Source organism: Microcebus murinus, chromosome 18 (assembly GCF_040939455.1).
Source record: "Microcebus murinus isolate Inina chromosome 18, M.murinus_Inina_mat1.0, whole genome shotgun sequence".
Taxonomy (NCBI): domain Eukaryota; kingdom Metazoa; phylum Chordata; class Mammalia; order Primates; family Cheirogaleidae; genus Microcebus; species Microcebus murinus.
The window spans coordinates 20567241-20584912 of record NC_134121.1 but is presented as its reverse complement, the minus strand read 5'-3'; the positions used below and the strand labels follow the sequence as shown (position 1 = coordinate 20584912).

Here is a 17672-nt window from a genome sequence, read left to right as displayed (position 1 = left end):
TTCTTGAATGTGGAGCCGCCACCTCGTTGGAGCCAGTCTCCTTGACAGCCTGCCCTCAGCCCCTGCGGCCACTCCTGGGCCTACGGGGACAGGGCCAGCCTGGTGGGTGGCGTCAGAGCTCCTGGCAGAGCAGCACAGGGCTGGGACGCATCTGCAGAACTCTGGCTGGAAGAGCAAGGAGCACAGCCAGCTTCAGGGCAGTGGTGACCACAGGAGGGCAGAGGGCCAGCCTGGGAGTTCTGACCCCAACTGGACATGCTCCTGCTTCCCTTGGAACTGGTGAGATTGGAGCCATCGAACTAGGTCTCTGGGTTTTGAGGATTTAGAGAACCCTTCCATCTCTTCATCTGCTGGCATCCTTCCAAATGCTGATGGGGACTTGGCGGTGAGTAAATTGGGAAGGGGGCTCCAGACCCTGCTGTGGAGCCCTCTAACCGACTCTTTGGGAAAACTCACGTTGACCCCTGGGTGTTGCAATCTGAGCACTGTCAGGGGAGGGCTGTTTTAACTGGGGCTTGGCAAGAGACCCTCCTAAAATTGCAGCTTGTTGGTATAATCTAAGCCAGCTGCTCTGTCCAGAATGCTGGACTTGCTGTGACCCTCCAGCCATCGCAGCCCCTGGGAAATGTATGGGTATGTGTGGGGAGTGTCACAGCTACAGGGACCTGGACGTCACTGTGCTTTCTCCTGGCAGTGATGCTGAGGGAGGCAGCAGGGGGGCGAATGCATTTCTCTGGAGATCAGGTCTATGTCTTGTCGGAGCTGCAGATCTTTCCTGTGACTCAAGCAAAACTTCGGTAGAGAAATGAATAATTTGAGTGAATTTCCGTTTGCCTGTAGATCCCACTGCCTGCTGGAAAAGCCAGGAAGCTAAGAAGAGGCAGATAGGAGGAGGGCAAAGGGCAGACTCTTAGGCCAAGCCTTCTCCCTTAGACGTGACTCCGTGGAGGCCCGGGGAATTTTCTTCTGAGGATGAATCTTAGAATAGTAAATACTTAGGCCGGACACGGTGGCTCACACCTGTAATCCTAGCACTCTGGGAGGCGGGAGGACTGCTTGAGGTCAGGAGTTGGAGACCAGCCTGAGCAAGAGCGAGACCCCATCTCTACTAAAAATAGAAAAAACTAGCCAGGCATGGTGGTATGTGCCTGTAGTCCCAGCTACTTAGGAGGCTGAGGCAGGAGGATTGCTTGAGCCCAGGAGTTGGAGGTTGCTGTGAGCTAGGCTGACGCCATGGCACTCTAGTCCAGGCAACACAGTGAGATTCTGTCTCAAAAAAAAAAAAAAAAAAAAGTAAAACTTCTTTACTGTACAAAGGAAAAGGAAATGAAGCAAGGAGTGGAAAACAGGCCACACCAGGATCTGCTAGGAAGCAAAGTTTATAGTCTACTAGGGCTGATAAGAGGTCAGGAGGTCCTCTACCTGATTCACCTGGGTGCCCACCTTCTATAGATGTGAAAACTGAGGCTGGGAAGGCTAGAGACTGGCCCGAGGCATAGAAGCAGTGGGGTTTGGCAGGGACAGGCATTCAGGAGACTGTCATTGGAATGCGTTCAGCTTGTCTCCAGGGTCATCTGCCCTGTCGTAGTAGATGAGGTTTTCTTTGGGAACCAGTTCTCTTTTTGCTTAATCATTGGCGGCCCTGGGGGGTTCTGAAATAACACTGCCTTGCATTCCTCCTATAGCTCGGATTTCTTCCTCCCTGAGTTTAACTTCATTCTGTTTATTCATTTGTTCACTCATTGCAGCCTAATACAGAGATTATGCATGTGAACTCTGGATTCAGACTCGGTTCATTTCCAGGTGTCACTATCTGCTAGCCAGCCAGTGGCTTAGCCCTTCTGCACCTAAATTTTTCTTCTGTAAAATGGACATGAGAGCAAATTGGCTTATTGTGAGGACTGGGTGAAATAACCTATGTAAAGCACATAGAGCAGTGCCTGGCACCTAAGCAGCACTCAATAAATGCTAGCTCTCATTACTTTTATTTACTCAGCATGCATTATTGGATGCCAGTCTGCCAGTAATGCATGTTGGGCTTTTGGCAGAAAAAGCACTAACCTGGGGGCATGGTGCAGTTATAGCTGCTTTGGAGGCCCACCTGAGCCCCATTCATCCACTGGGCTGAGCACTGGGTATGCACCAACAAAAAAGATGCAATCCCAGCTTTGAAAGAGTTTGCACCCTGCCAGAAAGGGTGCAAACTCTTCGTTTTTGGTCATCACAGTCTGTTTTCAATTGAATGTGGAAGGCTCCCCTTCCCTCTCTCCCATCACCTGTGCATTGAGCCTCTGCACGCACTGGTATTCCCTGCCTGGCCCCAGCCTGGATGGTCAAGGAAGCAGGGACTCCTAGGGCCTTCCTATCGTGCACGACGGAGCTGAGCTGCTAATGTGAGTCAGGAAGAAAAGTGAAGATACCCAGTTTGGTCCCACGGACTGGACAGGGATTGGTTAGAGAGCGCTTGGGGGAGGCGGTGTGATGGATGCAGACTAGTGCCTGGGGGAGCATGGGCTGGTCCAGGTCTGTACTTAGCTGAATCAGGGAGGTCTGTCTACAAGAACACCTCCCGGCTGCTCTGACAGATTGGGGCTGATGGCTGGGATTAAGAGCACTTCAGGGTAGCCTCACCTTTGGCAAAGTACAGATGACAATGACTCTTTAACTCTTTCCTTCCTAAGACATAGTGTTAGGTCTCCCCAACCTCCTCCGTGTCCTCAGTGCCAGGGATCTGGAGGCTTCTGTTCCAGTCCCAAATCACCGTGGTATTCAAAGGCCCACTTAATGTCTCCATGGCCAACAGTAGAATCAGGCCATGCAGTGTTAACATCTACTGGAGACGGTCCAATAAAGGCATCAAGGGAATCCTGAAGTAACTGGCCTTTCGCAAGCCACGTATGTCTGATGTAGACATCCGGAGATGGAAAAGGGTTGGCGCAGGGTTTCCTAGAAGGTGATCTGTAATCCACAGATCAACAAAGATGTGCAGGGACCTTTGACACCCTGTGTTTACCAGTCAGCTGGCAGTGAAGGCAGCATGCTTGGCATTTGAGAGTGCAAACAGACCCCGCCTGGGTTCAAGTCCCAACACTGACTTAACTTGCCTGGGTGGGTGACTTAGCTGCTCAGTGCCTCTGTTTTCTCATCTGGGAAATGGAGAAAACTGAGATAACAGCAATGTTCACAGTGAGATAATTCCTGTGAACAAAGCACTGAAATGCAAGCTGGGCACACAGTAGGCATTCAATGTTAGAAGTGTTCCTCCTTATGGCCTCCAAGATTTGTCTCTCCCGATACCCAACTATTGTGTGTGGAGTGGAAGGTCCCCGGCAGGAATAAACAGACTGTAGGGAAAAAGCAAATTACGGCAAAGCTAAGGAGAGCAACTGCAACATTTTAGCTTTGAAAGATGCTGAAAATAGCGTGTTCAAGCCTTTGTAGATAAAAATGTAAAATGTATGCAAATGTATGTGACTCACACAGAAACATACATCCCTGGCTTCCTCACAGTCAGCACCGGATGTGGCCATCAGGAAAACCCCCCACAGTGTGGGGAGAGGGCCCAGGCTCTCTTGGTTGTTGTTGTTGTCATTGGGCAGGGGCAGTGCTGCTGCTTCCCTGGGCTGGTGGCTGCAGCTCATGCTCCTGTTTCACCTTTCTCCTGGGTTCTGTCCCTTCAGAGAGCTCCATGTGGGAAGAAGAGAAGCTCTTGCCCTTCTCTGCCCCTCTGGCCTCACCATCCTCCATCTGTTCCTCGGAGAGCCTGCTTGTTCCCTCTCCCATGCTGGAGCTCTATTTCTGGAGCATCTCGTTGGAGATGCACGCCCCCCTCCATGCCAAGCTCCAGGTGCCTGCTCGGTCCTCCCTATCTTATGTGCGAGTCAGGGACGGTGGGAGGGTGACAGCTGAGCAGGGAGGGGCAGGTAGAGGCAGAGCCAGTGCCTGAGCAGGAGGGTTGGGGTGGGGGAGAGCCCAGTGGACTCAGGAAGAGGCTAATGTTGACAAACATCTGCTGCAGCCACCTGTAGAGGCTTCTGCACCCCAGAGCCTCTCCCCTGCACCTCCCAGGTACGGGGCTCACCCAACCTGCCATGAGCTGGTGGCCACCATCTCCCCTTGGGCAGCTGCAGAGGCCTCTGCCCTAGCAGCTCCAGGGGCTGGGCACAGGCTTCCTCTCAGCATCATGAGTGAGGGCCTGCTTCTCCCCTTAAGAACTTGATCTGTGGCTGTTTGGAATGAGGACCCCCGCCACCCCCCCCCACACACTGTTTGGTAGATGCTGACAACACTGCCCTCCACAAAGGCCAGGCTTAGCTTAACCTTCCTGTAGGCCTCTGTAGAGCAGAGTCCCATGAAGGTTGTGCCCTTAACTGCCTGGGGATGGGCTGGGCTGGGACGGGCTGGGGCCAGCTCCATTATCAGAAATGTCACTGAGTGGTTCAGTGCAGGGCTCCCTGGCCGGCCCCACTGACTCCCCTCCCCTCCTAAGTTTTGGCTGAGGAGGTCTGCAAGACCTGATCTATGGGAAAGTTGTCGAGGGTCCCATAGAACCAGCACACAGGGGACAGGCATAAGGGCCCCCCAGTCTGGTCACTGAATGTGGGGGAGAGGGTCTTTGTTAGAAGGAATTTTGCTTCTAACAGGTTCCGTTCTCAGAGGTATCTTCCCTCAACTTGTACGGATCATGCATACATGCTAGGCCCCCGGGGCTGCGGCTAGGCATCCCCGACAGAGGGACCCGGGGTGGGGGAACCAGTGGACACGCTGAAGCTGCTCCTGCACCCCAGTTTGTCCTCCCGTCCAGAAGGGGCATATATTGGAGACTGGCCTTCCTCCTCAGCCCCTCGTTGACCTCCGCCCCCTGGTGTGCAGGGGGGGGACTGGCGCGCTCTGAGGTCAAGGGTGTTTCAATGGAGGAGGCTCTGCTAAGGTTTGGGAGGAAAGAGTAGCAGGCAGCTGAGCCTCCCCGCAGCGCTCAGGACATTAACCCCGTCGGTGCCGCCTCCCAGGCTTGTCTAGGGGAGGGGCCTGGCAGCCGCACCGGCCCCGAAACTGCGCTTAGAGATCGTGGGGTGGCAGGTGATGTCACCCTGCGGGCCCATAGGTCTCCTCGCGGCACCTAGTCTGCGGATTGCCAGAATTCTGCTGAGCCCAGCGAGGGGAGGAGGGGGAGCCCGGGTCTGCGCCGCCGCGCGGAGACCCCCGCGAGACGCTCGTGGCGCACGCTGGAGCCCCTCTGGCCTGGGCGTCGGTGGGGCACGGCGCAGCTCCCCACACCCGCACCCGGGGCCGGAGGCGTGCTGCAGCTAGGGGTGGGGGCGCGCCGGAGCCTCGCGCCGATTGGTCGCGGCCTCCGCCCCCCGCCGCCGGGCGCCGCGCGGCCCCGGGGAAGTTGCTAGTTGGCGGGCGCGCTGCGGGGCCGCGGCTCGGGATCCGCCGCGGTGCTCGCCGCGGCCGCAGTGGCCGGAAGGCTTCCCGGGGCGCTCGCCCGCCCTCGCCCGCCCTCGCCTCCTCCCCCGGCTGCTCGGGCTCGCTCCTCCCTGCTACCTGTTTCCCTGCGTCCCCCGCCTCCACCCCGCGCCCGGCAACTTCGGCCTCCGGAGCCGGCCGCCCCTCCCGGCTCCCGCCCGCGCCCTCCCTCCTTTGTTTTGCGATGAGGGTCTGGTTTCCCATCTGACGGAGCCGCCGCCGCGGAGCTGCGGGCATGGAGCCGCTCAGCCACCGGGGCCTGCCGCGCCTGTCCTGGATCGACACCCTCTACAGCAGTACGTGTGCGCTCGGGCCGGGGAGGCCGGGCGGGAGCGGCCCGCGGCGCCCCGACGGCCCCGGGGCTCGAGGTGCCGGGCTTGCGGGGGAGCCGCGCGGGCGGGGGGCTGCGCGCTCTGCCGGCCAGGTGCCCAGCGGTCGGGAGCGGCGGGGGCCTCCGCGATCGACCGCAGATGGGGTTCCCAGAGCGGACTTCAGGTGGGTGGGTGGGGACGGTGGGCCGACGGGGCCGAGAGAGCTGTGTCACCCCCTCCCACCTGTTGTGTAATCCGGCATTCCCAAACCCTCAGGAAGAGGGGTGAGTCCTTTTAGGGTGCTCCCTCGGCTCCCAGGCTGGCAGCTTCTCTGCCCACACTGAAGCAGAACGGTCATTTTGGGGAAAGTCCTTGGCACCCGAGTTTGCCACCTCAGGGACATCCTTAGCCCGTTGTGTGGTTTGGGGTGGGGGGTGGGGGGTTTGGATGGGGTGGGAAAGGAGACTGCAGGTACAGATTTCTGTGGGGACCATTGGATGAAGGAGCTAAAATCTCAGGCTCAGCAGTCTTTCCTGCCAGCCTCATCACCACCCCCACCCTCATCACCACCACCACCTCCAAAAATGAAAAAAAAAAAAAAAAAAGCCTCCGGTTCTCCACCCCCTCGCTCCCAAATCTGCTGTGAGCATGTGATTGCTCTTGCACGGCCAAGGGGGGGGTGTGAGGGGGGATGTGTAACTGATCACCGGTACTTCCTGGGGTCTTGGGCTAAACCGTGAGCCGCCCCCACCCTCACGCAGCCTTGCTTAGGTGGCTGAAACGCCACTGCCTCTACTCCTCACCCCTCCCTTGAGACGCCTTCCCTAGATGTTCTCGGTGATGTAGGGAGAGAGTCCTCCTGGCCTCTGAGGAAGACAGTGAGTGGATTTCACCCTTCCTGGTCCACGTGAGTGGGACCCTCCTGCTTTCTCTTGCAATATCTCTCAGCCCAGAGTTCTGATGTATTATAGGAGTTGGGGGAGGGAAGAGGAGCCAGGTTCAGGTTCTAGACACTGGATGCCATGGGACAAAGGCATTTTTAAGGGTCAACCTGGCTCAAGTTCCTTGATAACAGTCATATTTTGAGGTGAGGAGTGGAAAAGGATGTTGCCTTTGAGCCCCAAGGTCCTGCCCTGGAGGCTCTGCAGTGCTCAACTTTCAGCCTCTGACCTCTGCATCCCCTTGGGTCCTCTTCCTTCCCTGTGTCTTCTTTTCCCTCCCCCTTCTCCTCCATCCCACTTTCCTTCCTCTCCTCCCCCCCAAGGAGCTCTCCTAGTGATGGTTCATTCTGCTTTGCTTTTTCAACATCAAAGGGGCAAAGCTGGATCCCCTGGGTGTGGGTCCTGCGCCAGGCGCAGCCACTCCATCTGCTCCTTCCCCTGCAGAGGCCAGCGACGTCGGGTGAAGGTCAGGCCCGTGGCTGTGTGGCGTGTGTGTGCACGTGTGTCTGTGTGAATGGGGGCACACATCTGTTCTGAGCCCTGATGTAGATCAGCTCCTGACCCGAAGGAAGGATTAGTGACCTTCTCTTAGCTGTGCTCTTGCAAACAACAGTCATAACAATGCCTCATATTCACATGCTGCTTATGTTCCTGGCTCTTCGCAAAACCCAGTACTGGTTTCCCTATTTCCCAAAGCGTGGAATCCAGTGGAAGCCTGTCTCTGGCTTCCTGTTTGTTGCTGAAGAAGATTCCCCCACCTAATCATTTCCACATCTTCCCCACCCGACCGACCCCTCTCCTCTGGAGCCTGGAGCAGAGAAGCAAAATTGCCTTGGAGGCTGCCTTGGAAATTCCTGACCAGAGGAATGTCGGGAAAAGGGAATTTGGGGAAAAGGGAATTAGGCCAAGGGCATCTTAGGGGGTGCCGCTAACCAGCCTGCTAACCAGCCCTGACTCGGCAGGCTGGCATCTGAGCTGTCTACCTACTGCTGCTGTCCTGGCCTCTCTGGGCTCCCGGAGCAGCCTGGGGGATGGGATGGGAGGGGGCACTGACTTGGCAGCAGTGTGAGGAGTCCCTGCCTCCCTCTTCAAAACAGCTTATTTGAGAGCCGTAGCATGAGGCTTCCTGGGGAGGTGCTGTACAGTCATGTTTGGGCTGTTAGCCATCAAGTTTCCTCTTGACAAGAGCCTAAATTAAAACAAATACCCGGGCTGTCATTTGCCTGGCAGCATGGTTTTGTGGCTCCCAGAGGAAGTTCCTCTGCTTCTCGGGAAGCTGTTTGCTTACAAGGCTCACAATCCTGGGGTGGCAAGTTCCCGCAAGTGCCAGATCCAGCAGGAATTGTAGAGGGGGTACACCCAGGGCACAGAGCAGCCAGTGTGACTTAAAGATGTGAATGACTCTGTGCTAGAGGTGCTTCCTAAGCGTTGCTGCTGCATCTCCTGAGTACCTACTGTATGCCAGACCCTGTGGGAGGTACTTTGTCCATTCCCTCCAAGCATCACAACTATGCAACTCTTACCGATTAGGAAACAGGGGCTTGGCACAAATCGTATATCCAAGGCCAATGATAGAGCTGGAATTCAGATCATACACTAGAGCAGTGAGGAGGACTCTGAATGTCATTGGATATGTCTAAGCTTATTCAGGCCTTAGGATATCTTGGAATGGAAGACGTCTGTTTCTCTGGACCTCTGTCACAGAGTTCTCCCTGAAATGGTCCAGCAGGGTAAGTGGCTTTCAATGACTCTGACTCCAGCCTGTCCCTGTGCCTCTTGCAGCACCTGGGGACTGGGCCAAGAGCCCAGGTGGGGATGGCTGAGGCTCTGTCTGAGTCCACTAGGCCAGTGGTTCTCTACTGCTCAGGTACCAGCCTGCCAGCCAGCCCTGTCCCCACACACTTCTTGCCTTCGGAGTTGTCAGCTTATTCTTTCTGGCTTCAGCATCTATGCCAGGAGGAGCGTGCATGCCCACTTCCATCACAGGGTGATGGCCATTTGATAAGGGTGGGAAGCAAATCCTCTCTCTCCCCTATGGTGGAAGTTCTGAAAGGCTGGGGTCATGTTAATTTGTCTGTATCAAGGAGATGGGTTGGGTCCCAGCTGCCAGTGTGATCTGGGACTGACTAGAACAGGGTCCTTTGCCCCAGACTAACTGGAGTGGCCAGATAAGGGTCCAGCCACCCCAAATTCCTGTCTCTGTGCCACTCATTTTCCTGCACTGATGTAGTAATGTCAGTTTCACCTCTCAGTACCTTGCCTAGGTTCTTTCCCTGGGGCTGGTGTGACTTTTTGGGGCTATTTTTCTTCATTATCTTAACTCCTCTGTGTCTTTCACTACCCTTCCACTAAACATGCATCACTTTCTTTTTGGCTTTGTCTATACCATGGGATTAGGCTACATTCAATTAAATTCTGTAGAGTACCCCCAAGATGGGTAGGGGCTCCGAAACTTTCTCTCTTCCTTGGAGTGGAGACAGCCCCCCCAAGCAAGACCCGATTGAGGCCTATGTGTACCCCAGGCAGGCTAATAACCTGGCCCCTCTTCAAAGGGAAAGTGTTTCAATTGTGTGTTCAGGATTGATTTAGAAGAGAGGCAGAGGGCTGCATTTCAGCTCTCTGCCTTTGCCATTTCAGCCTCCTTTTTTTATTTTTTTGTCCTAAGCAATTCAGTTCTGGTCCCAAACATACCTACCCTACTGAGCCAATCAAAAGCCTGCAGTTTCTTGGACCTTGTAGAAGACAGAACGTGACCATCTGTTGGTACTACAGCCTGCCTTTCAGAGCCAACTTCTCTTACCCCAAGCAATATTTCCAAGGGATATTTTGGTCGCTTGTGATATTTCCATGCCCTTTATAGACTCAGTGCCCCATCCATGGGCCAGGAAAGTATTGGGGGCTATGAGGATACAAACCTGTCCCCAGGTGGTCATGACCCTGCCTCAGTCTTTCATCTCAGTCCTACATTACCTACACCAAGGACCAAGGCACCGGCCTGGCAGACCGGGCGAGGTTGATCCGAGCAGCTCGCTGGCCCCAGCTGCATCGGGTCGCCACTGATGTGCTAGTGAGCACCTGCTGACGGGCGCTTTCTTGTCCCTGAATAGCCCCAGTAATTGATTCCTTTTTGTGAACAGTAGCCCATAATTGTCATGGCTGCTGGAGTCTCAGAGGTGGGGCTGGCAAAAGAATTAAGTCTTCTACTCAGAGAAACTTAATCTGTTGTTGTTGTGACTGTTGCTGTTATTGTTCTTTGGGAAAAGGCACAGAATTGTGGGGAATTAGCTAGAAAATGCTATTAGGGGGACAAAGGATGGGGGAATGGTGGAAAAATTCTGCCCCACTCTTGGGGGTAGGATAGAAGACGAGGACCATCCTCTGAGATATGATCTACTTTCTGAGACAATTCGGGTACCTTCTTTATGCCCACTCCTCTGTAAAGTGAAGCTATGATGTCTCTCATGGGTGTCGTGTGGTCTAATTAATTAATGTTTATAAAGTGCTTTGAAGATGAGTAGTGCTATTGACATGCTCAGCTGTCCGGCTCGTCACGGCCCTCATCATTGACCAGGGATCTGTTAAAGGCTTGCAGATGAGTTTGGAAGGGCCTGGGAAGGGGGTGAGGGGCCTGGCAGGAACAGCATTGGACCAGTTTTCTAGGTGGTGCCTAGCCCAGTGGCGCACGCGATAGTTTTTAGTTGCATGAATGTGCGAGGGAAAAGAAAACTTTTGGGTTCTTAGCCCCTTTAACTCCTAACTCCAACAGAAATCCCAGAAACCTGTTAGCTGGCCCATTCACAAGTTTCCTGGTGTGTGGATTTGGTAATTGTAGTAGCTTGTAGTGCAGTCAGGGACCCCCGAGGGAGTCCCGGGCTTGTGGTTGGAAGGCTTCGCAGCCAGTGTTTGTGCTGCAGCTGTCTGGCTCAGCTTGAGCCCTTTGGGGCAAGCCTGGAATGAGGCAGCTTCAAGACAACCCCAGGTCCTTTGCCCCCTGCCAGGCCCTCGGCAGTGGTAGGCTATGGTGATGCTCGGGGGTTGGAGACGTTCTACCCGCAGGGTCTTGAGTGACTGCTTGTACCCATGGAAGAGGCCTGCAGGCTCACCTGTCTCTAGGGCTGCCATAGAGGAGGCTGCATCTTTTAGGGCAAGATACGGTCAGTTGGAGACTTGGGTGACCCTGGTAGGCAGGGGGCATGTTCCACTGGTCCCTGAGGTTTCGGGAGAATGTGATCCAGACCCTGTGAATGGGGAAGAAGAAAGCAATCGGGGCAGCAGGCAGACCACCGGATGCACCCCAGATGGGGGTTGAGGACAATGCCCAACCCTGCCCCTGCCTGAGGCATCTGGCAGAGAGCCTTGTGAGGTGGGGCCAGCTGGTGCTATGACCACTTGTGGGTGGGGCAGCCAGTTCTCGGTCCCCAGATTCAGTCCTGATTTGGGCCCCTCCCTCAGCTTTGCACCCCCACGCTGTATTACTTCTTCTCCTGCCCTTCCTTCTTCACCGCACACCAGAACAAAAGATGAATATGGGTTTACTGGCCACACAGAAAACGTCAGGGTCAGCCTGGTCTTCGGTAGATGGGGCCAGATAGGGTGGGCTCCATGAGAGTATGAGTGACCAAGTGCTCCTCCCTTCTTGTCTCTGCCCTCACCTGCGATGCCTTCATGTCCCTCTAGATTGTAGATACACGTGGCAGGTGTGATCCGGCATTTTGCCTAAGGTGAGCAAGGTCTGCAGAAGGGGGTGGGTGGCTGGGAGGCCTCAGGTAGTCCAGCGCCAAAAGAGCCCAGAGTCCTCGTCACTCTGGACGATGGATTGGCTGTCGGTGGAGTGGGGCTGCCTAGAAAAGCCCAGTATTGACTGGGGATCTGTGGGTTTACTCAGGGCTATTAGGGAAGGATGTGACCATAATTCCCTTCATGGGATTGAAGGGCTGATCCTATTAGTGTGCTTGGCTAACCTCTTCCTCCTGGGCATTGCCTCCTGGGCAGCGGCAAGGGTTTAATGGATCAAGATTATGGGGACCAAAGACGCTGTGTAATTAAGCCCAGTTATTTCTCTGGCCGGGGAACAGGAACATCTACTCCCCACAGCAGCAACTGATTTTCTCAGTTGTGGCTACCCTGTCCAGCTGCATGTTACCCTGGGTCCAGACAGCTTGTGGGCCATCTTTTTGAATGAGTCCCTCACTCAAAAGGTGCAGTTTAGGAGAAAGACCCCTCTTATGAGAGTTCTGGGGTCAGGCTGGTGGTGTGTGCTGTGTGATGGCGCTCAAATGGGGACCACTTTGGGAAATGTGTGTGCGTCCTGCAGAGGTACACAGAAACTGCATCCTTGCACCTCCCGGATTCACTGGGCCCATCTCTCCTGCTGCGTTCATGGAAGTCAGATCTTTCCATTCGGTGTAGAAAGAATAGAAGAGAACATACCATTTAATCAGCCCTACTATGTGCCAGATGCTGTGCTAGGTACTTCCCACATTATCCTGACAACCCAAGAATGGGGGCCTCTTATCATCTCCCCTGTTTTACAAATGAGAAAACCGAGGCCCTGAGAGGTTAAGTTATTGCGGAAGGTCTTCTGGTTTGAAGTGGATCGATTCTGATCTCTCTCTGACTCTATAGCCCGTTCAGCTTCCAGCAGCAATAATGATTAAAGCCGGGACTGACTGAGCACCTACTGTGTGTCAGCACCGGCCCAGGCACTTCACATGTGTCATCACCAGGGCTCAGCAGCCCTCATCTTATGATGAGGCTAGAATTATTATCTCTATTTTATAGAAAGGGAACTGGGGCTCAGGGAAGTTAAGAATTAATTCAAGGTCATACAGCCAGACTGCAGACCAGGAATTGGGCACCACGTTGGCCCAACTCTTAACTGTGCTCCTTCTCCCACGCTCCCTGGCCCTTCACAGCAGTGCCAGTGAGGGCCTCTTGGCAGCTGGTGTTTCACTGGGGTTGACTGATCTGGTTCATCTCTCTAGCTAGAGTGATGGTTGTGAAGACCACGTCTTGGCTCCCCCCATCGTATGTGGGCAGCTCTCTACCCCCAGGTATCCCGTAAGCACCCACCCCTGGGGCTGCCCCTTTCCATTGGGTGGTCCTAAGGAAATCTCCCCATATGGGCACTTGGAGCCCATATGCCAGTATTACCTTGTTCCTGGGATTATTGGCAAGAAGTGCTGATTGTTAGACACACACAAGAGAGAGAGAGAAAAAAGACTTTGGGGGAAGGGTGGGGTATAACTATTGCCCAGTTTCCAGAGCAGAGTGGGGCCAGGGGCAAGGAAGTAGGGACTGGGAGGAAGAGAGGACTTGGCAGAGCCTAAGCGTGCTGGCCCTGCTTTCGGGCCTTTTAAAATTCACCTCCCCGGTTTCAAGAGGAAAATAAAAAGAGCCCTCAGCCATAAATCAGGCCACTGAGCACCAAGGGCCCTTTGCTGAGGCCCAGGGCTGGTTGGGCTGCAGATCCAGCAGCTGTGTTTGAACTCACCCACGCACAGCATGTTAATGATGGGGTGCTTGGTGCAGGTCCTTTGGCCGCACTCCCCACACCCACTATGGCCTCCAAGCTCAGAGGGCCCCCCAGCTGAGAGGCCACTGAGGATGGCGGGGAGAAGCCTGTGTCTGGGGGCTTATACCTTAGCGGATCCCCCTTTGGCTGGGACCCTGAGCCAAGTCAAACTGTTCTGTAGCTCTGGATTCTGGCCAGATGAAAAGCAACCCCTGACACCTCTCTCTTCAGAGCCCATTTCCCAGTGAAAATAAAAATAACAAAGCAATTGATTGGACACCTAATGGGTACCAGACTTGAGCTGGTGTTCTCACATTCATGATCTCATTTAATCCTCACAGTAAACCTGGGAAAGGTTGTTACCCTCATTTTAAGGATGAGAAGGGGTAGCCATTGCGATTGGCCTCTGCTGGTGACTTTTGCCATGGGAGGCACACGAGGTCTCCTCTGCCCACCCCTAAGGGCAGCTCAAGCATCTGGCCTTTATGAGTGCCTCTGTCTAGATGAAACCCACTTCCTCCCCACCCCCATTTTCTCCCTGAAGGGCCAACTTAGGTGTTAATGGAGCAGAAAGCCTTGGTTGTTACTTTTCTAGTGCATCACTGAGAGGGCTGATGAGACCAGCTGGCGGCCACCCAGCCATGTGGAACAGCCACTTTCCCTTGATTTAAGCCGGCAACCATTCTGCAGACCCCATGGCAGCTCCTGACCCGGTGCGCCCCGCCCTCGGGAGGCCCGGGTGGACCAGTGGGCACCACGTGCCATCTTTGGGTGTAGAGCCTTCAGAGAGCAAAGGCAGGAGCTGATTTCATCTCCTGCCTCAGGGGAGGAAGGGTGGAACACAAACTTGTTGTCAGAAGAGCTGTTTCCAGCCTGACGACCCTGTCCATAGCTGGTCAGCTGCCACCAGAGCCAGTCCCTTGTAGCAGATGCCTCCAGTATCCTCAAGCCCCCTCCCTGAGTGAAGGATCCCACCCCCTTTCCAGTTGGCGGTAGCTGTGCTGTAGCCATTGCATCTGCCTCTCCTTTGCCCAGAAACCTTCAGTGGGGCATTTCCTTTCCCACTACATCTGATCCAAACTGCCTTCAAGATGCACAGGCTGGGGGCCCTCTTTGTTATCCTTTGATTTCCCAGCTTCCCAGCACACCCCCCTCCCCCAGCATGCGGTAGTGAGCTCCTAACCAGTCTCAGCTCAGCTACCGCTGTCTCCAGGAAGCCCTCCGGGCCTTAGTAAGATTCCCCAGTTCAGAATCCCTAATGCTGCTTTCTCTGGGCCATTTGTCACTTAGCACTTTCTTATCTATTGTTTTATAGTGTTTTCCTATATAGTGTTTCATGCCAGTTGTCATTTGTTCTCTGCCAGACTCTAAACCCCTTAGAGGCATGAAGAATAATAACAAAGGCTGCCATTTATAGGGTGCCAGACATTTCCTGTGCACTTTGCAAAAGATATCCCATTTACTCTTCCATGACCTGCTGAGGTCTTAACCATTTTTATCCTGTTTTATGGAGGAGGAAACTTTTTCCCCAAGACTTCCCTAAGGTCACAAAACCTAGATCTGTCTGGACGCCCCAGCCTGTGCCCTTTGCCAGAGGTACCCAAATGCCAGGACCTTAGGAATGAGACCTCAGGGTGGGGAGCAGGCATCTGTATGTTCGAAAAGCTCCTCTACTTGCCAAATGGGAGTCCATTTGGGGACTGACATTTAACCATTGCATGGTTCTCTCTTTCCTGTAACACTGAGCAAGTGGGAGCTTGGGAAATGCCTTGTGGGGGTCAAGGGATATGAAGCAAGGCAGTGCTCTGGGACACCAGGGTCACCTCAGGGAATCGTGAAGCAGGGAGGGTCCAAGGAGAGAGAGAGCTGGGCCTGAGGAGGGCAGATCGGGAAAGGATATTGGAGAGACCACAGCAGGGATGCTCTCTCTGTCCCAGCCAGAAGTCAGGGTTTACCTGGACCACAGTGGATTAATCACTGGGGCACCCTCTGGAAACACACCCCCACCCCCTTGTTGAGTGTCTCATGGTGGAAATGCAGATTCTGATGCAGCAGGTCCGGGGCCTGTGACTCTGCATTTCTAACAAGCCCCCAGGTTTGCTGCCACACTCCTGCAGCGTCCGTCCTCTAAGCCTGATTCAGTCACTGGCCATTCTAGCATCTTCCCAGGTAGGATAAAATCTAAACTCTTAGCATAGCATGGGGGCTTTTTCAGAGACTGCCTCCAACCCATGCTTAGCCGCAGCCTCACCTCCTGGTGCCCCTACCACAGTCCCGACCCTCCCGCCACACTGGATTCTTCCCAGTTCCCCAGACGCACGGTGCCGGGTCATGGTTTGGTGCCGTGTGCACGGGCTGTTCCTTTGCCTGGAGGAAAGGCCTTTCCCAGCCAGGTGGAGAGGAGGCTGAGTGTTACCTCCTTGGGTGATCATTGCCAGGGGAGCGGGCTCTAGACCTAGACCCCCCTCCCAGTAAGGTCAGCCAGGGTCCCAGAGGCATGGAATCAGGTGACTCGATTGTTCTGCTTGGAACACTTGCCGTTCCTTGCCACCTTTGAATAAAAATAGAGCTGAGAATGACGGAGGTGAAGCCCCACCTTGGAGTCTGGGAGAGCAGAGGTAGGGCCCTCCCAGGGAAGGCCATCCTGGGCGCCCGCGTGCGCTCTGGGGAGGCGCTGGGTTCTGTGTCCTGGACTCAGAGAGGCTGAGATGCTGTCACTGCTGCCTTTGCTTGCAAGTTTTCTCTCTTGGCTGTGGAATTATTTCAGGACTTCCTGAGGGGTTTCCTCTGGAGCTTCCTAAGTTTTCTCCTGGGCTTTTTGCCTGCAGGTCCCAACCCCAGGCAGGGACAGCTCCCGGAAGGGCTGTGGGTGCCACCCTGGCTGACCGCAGCCCTCTCGGGCACCTCCCACCCTGGCCACCTGCCCACAGGGTTTTGGAGGAGCAGTAGCTCCCTCTCTCTGGGAGAAAACGGCTCTTCCTGCACCAACGCTCCCCCTCTAGGGCCTGAGGAGCAGGTGTTCTCATCGCTCTCAGGGCTCCAGGCCTGTTCTCTCTTCTAGAGGAGGGGTGCAGTGGAAGGGGAGCGGTGCAGGGTGCTGCTGCTAACAGGGAACAGGGAGCGTGACCTTTGAGTACCTGCTTGGACTGTTGTTATCTCTCTTGGGCAACTGACTTAACCTCTTGTGACCTTCATTTTCCTCACCTGTAGAATGGGAACAACCTTACCAACCCTACCTAAAGGGTTGCTGAATTTGTTTAGCACGTAAAAATACAGGATGCCGGGCCGGGCGCGGTGGCTCACGCCTGTAATCCTAGCACTCTGGGAGGCCGAGGCGGGTGGATTGCTCGAGGTCAGGAGTTCAAAACCAGCCCCGACCAAGAGCGAGACCCCGTCTCTACTATAAATAGAAAGAAATTAATTGGCCAACTAATATATATAGAAAAAATTAGCCGGGCATGGTGGCGCATGCCTGTAGTCCCAGCTACTTGGGAGGCTGAGGCAGCAGGATTGCTTGAGCCCAGGAGTTTGAGGTTGCTGTGAGCTAGGCTGACGCCATGGCACTCACTCTAGCCTGGGCAACAAAGCAAAATTCTGTCTCAAAAAAAAAAAAAAAATACAGAATGCCCAGTTAAATTGGAATTTTAGATAAACAAGGAATAATGTTTTATATCTATCCCATGCAAAATTTGGGACATACTTATATTAAAAACTTATTCGTTGCTCATCCACAGTTCGTAGTAACTGGGTGTGCTGCATTTTATCTGGTGTTTCCACCACTGAATTAAGCGGTATGTACTGAACACTCCGCAAGGGTCCCATCTGGATAGACGTTCCTTGCTCATTTCATTGCTTTTTTCAGTCCTCTGTGCCACCCCCCTGGCACCCAGAGGCCAAGCTGAGGAAAAGTTTCCGTGGAGTTGTCACAGAAATACTGAGATTGTTTTTAGAAAGTTGACACAAAAAAATAATGATGCGATTCATGGAAAGAGGCCAGTGGTAACAGCTCCATTAACCTAGCACTTGCTGTGGGTCCCATACTCTTCCCAGCACTTTATGTATGTTAACTCCCTTATTCTTCATAATAACCCCATGAAGAGGAAACTTATTATCTCCACTTTACAGATGAGAACACCGAGGCACACACTTATCAATACTAATTTACAAATGTACTGATTTGTGCCTCGATCTTCTCCTCTGTAAAGAGCAAGCAATGAACGTTCTTGCTCTTAGCCAGGCCCCTGCGGTGCATCTTGCTAACCAGTTGCTACAGTTAAAGGACTTAAAGTTTCTTTAAGGTCAAGGACATGAAAACCCACAGGGATGATTTCACAAGGCAGGTGATAATGCAGCCTGCTCCCAGAGGAGGTGTGACTTCATAGCCAGAGGGTTCTGCCAGGCATGAGGAACTCACAGTGGGGGTATATCTTCCTGCTC

The 17672-nt window shown here is 54.1% G+C and overlaps 1 protein-coding gene across 3 annotated transcripts in view; it reads left to right on the top strand.

The window, feature by feature from the left end:
- Window positions 1–17672, top strand: part of ABR (ABR activator of RhoGEF and GTPase) — a 178285-nt gene that overhangs the window by 36606 nt on the left and 124007 nt on the right. Inside the window, exon 1 of one of the 3 annotated variants that reach the window (XM_012740559.3) lies at window positions 295–385. The exons of 1 other annotated variant lie outside the window; for it this stretch is intronic. Coding sequence is in view for 1 of the 2 variants with exons in the window: in XM_012740556.2 (XP_012596010.1) it covers window positions 5705–5765 (61 nt within the window). In the remaining variant the exon portion in view is untranslated. Of the gene's footprint in view, window positions 1–294; window positions 386–5545; window positions 5766–17672 lie in introns of those variants that run through there. One more of the 3 variants, XM_012740556.2, reaches the window with a different exon arrangement.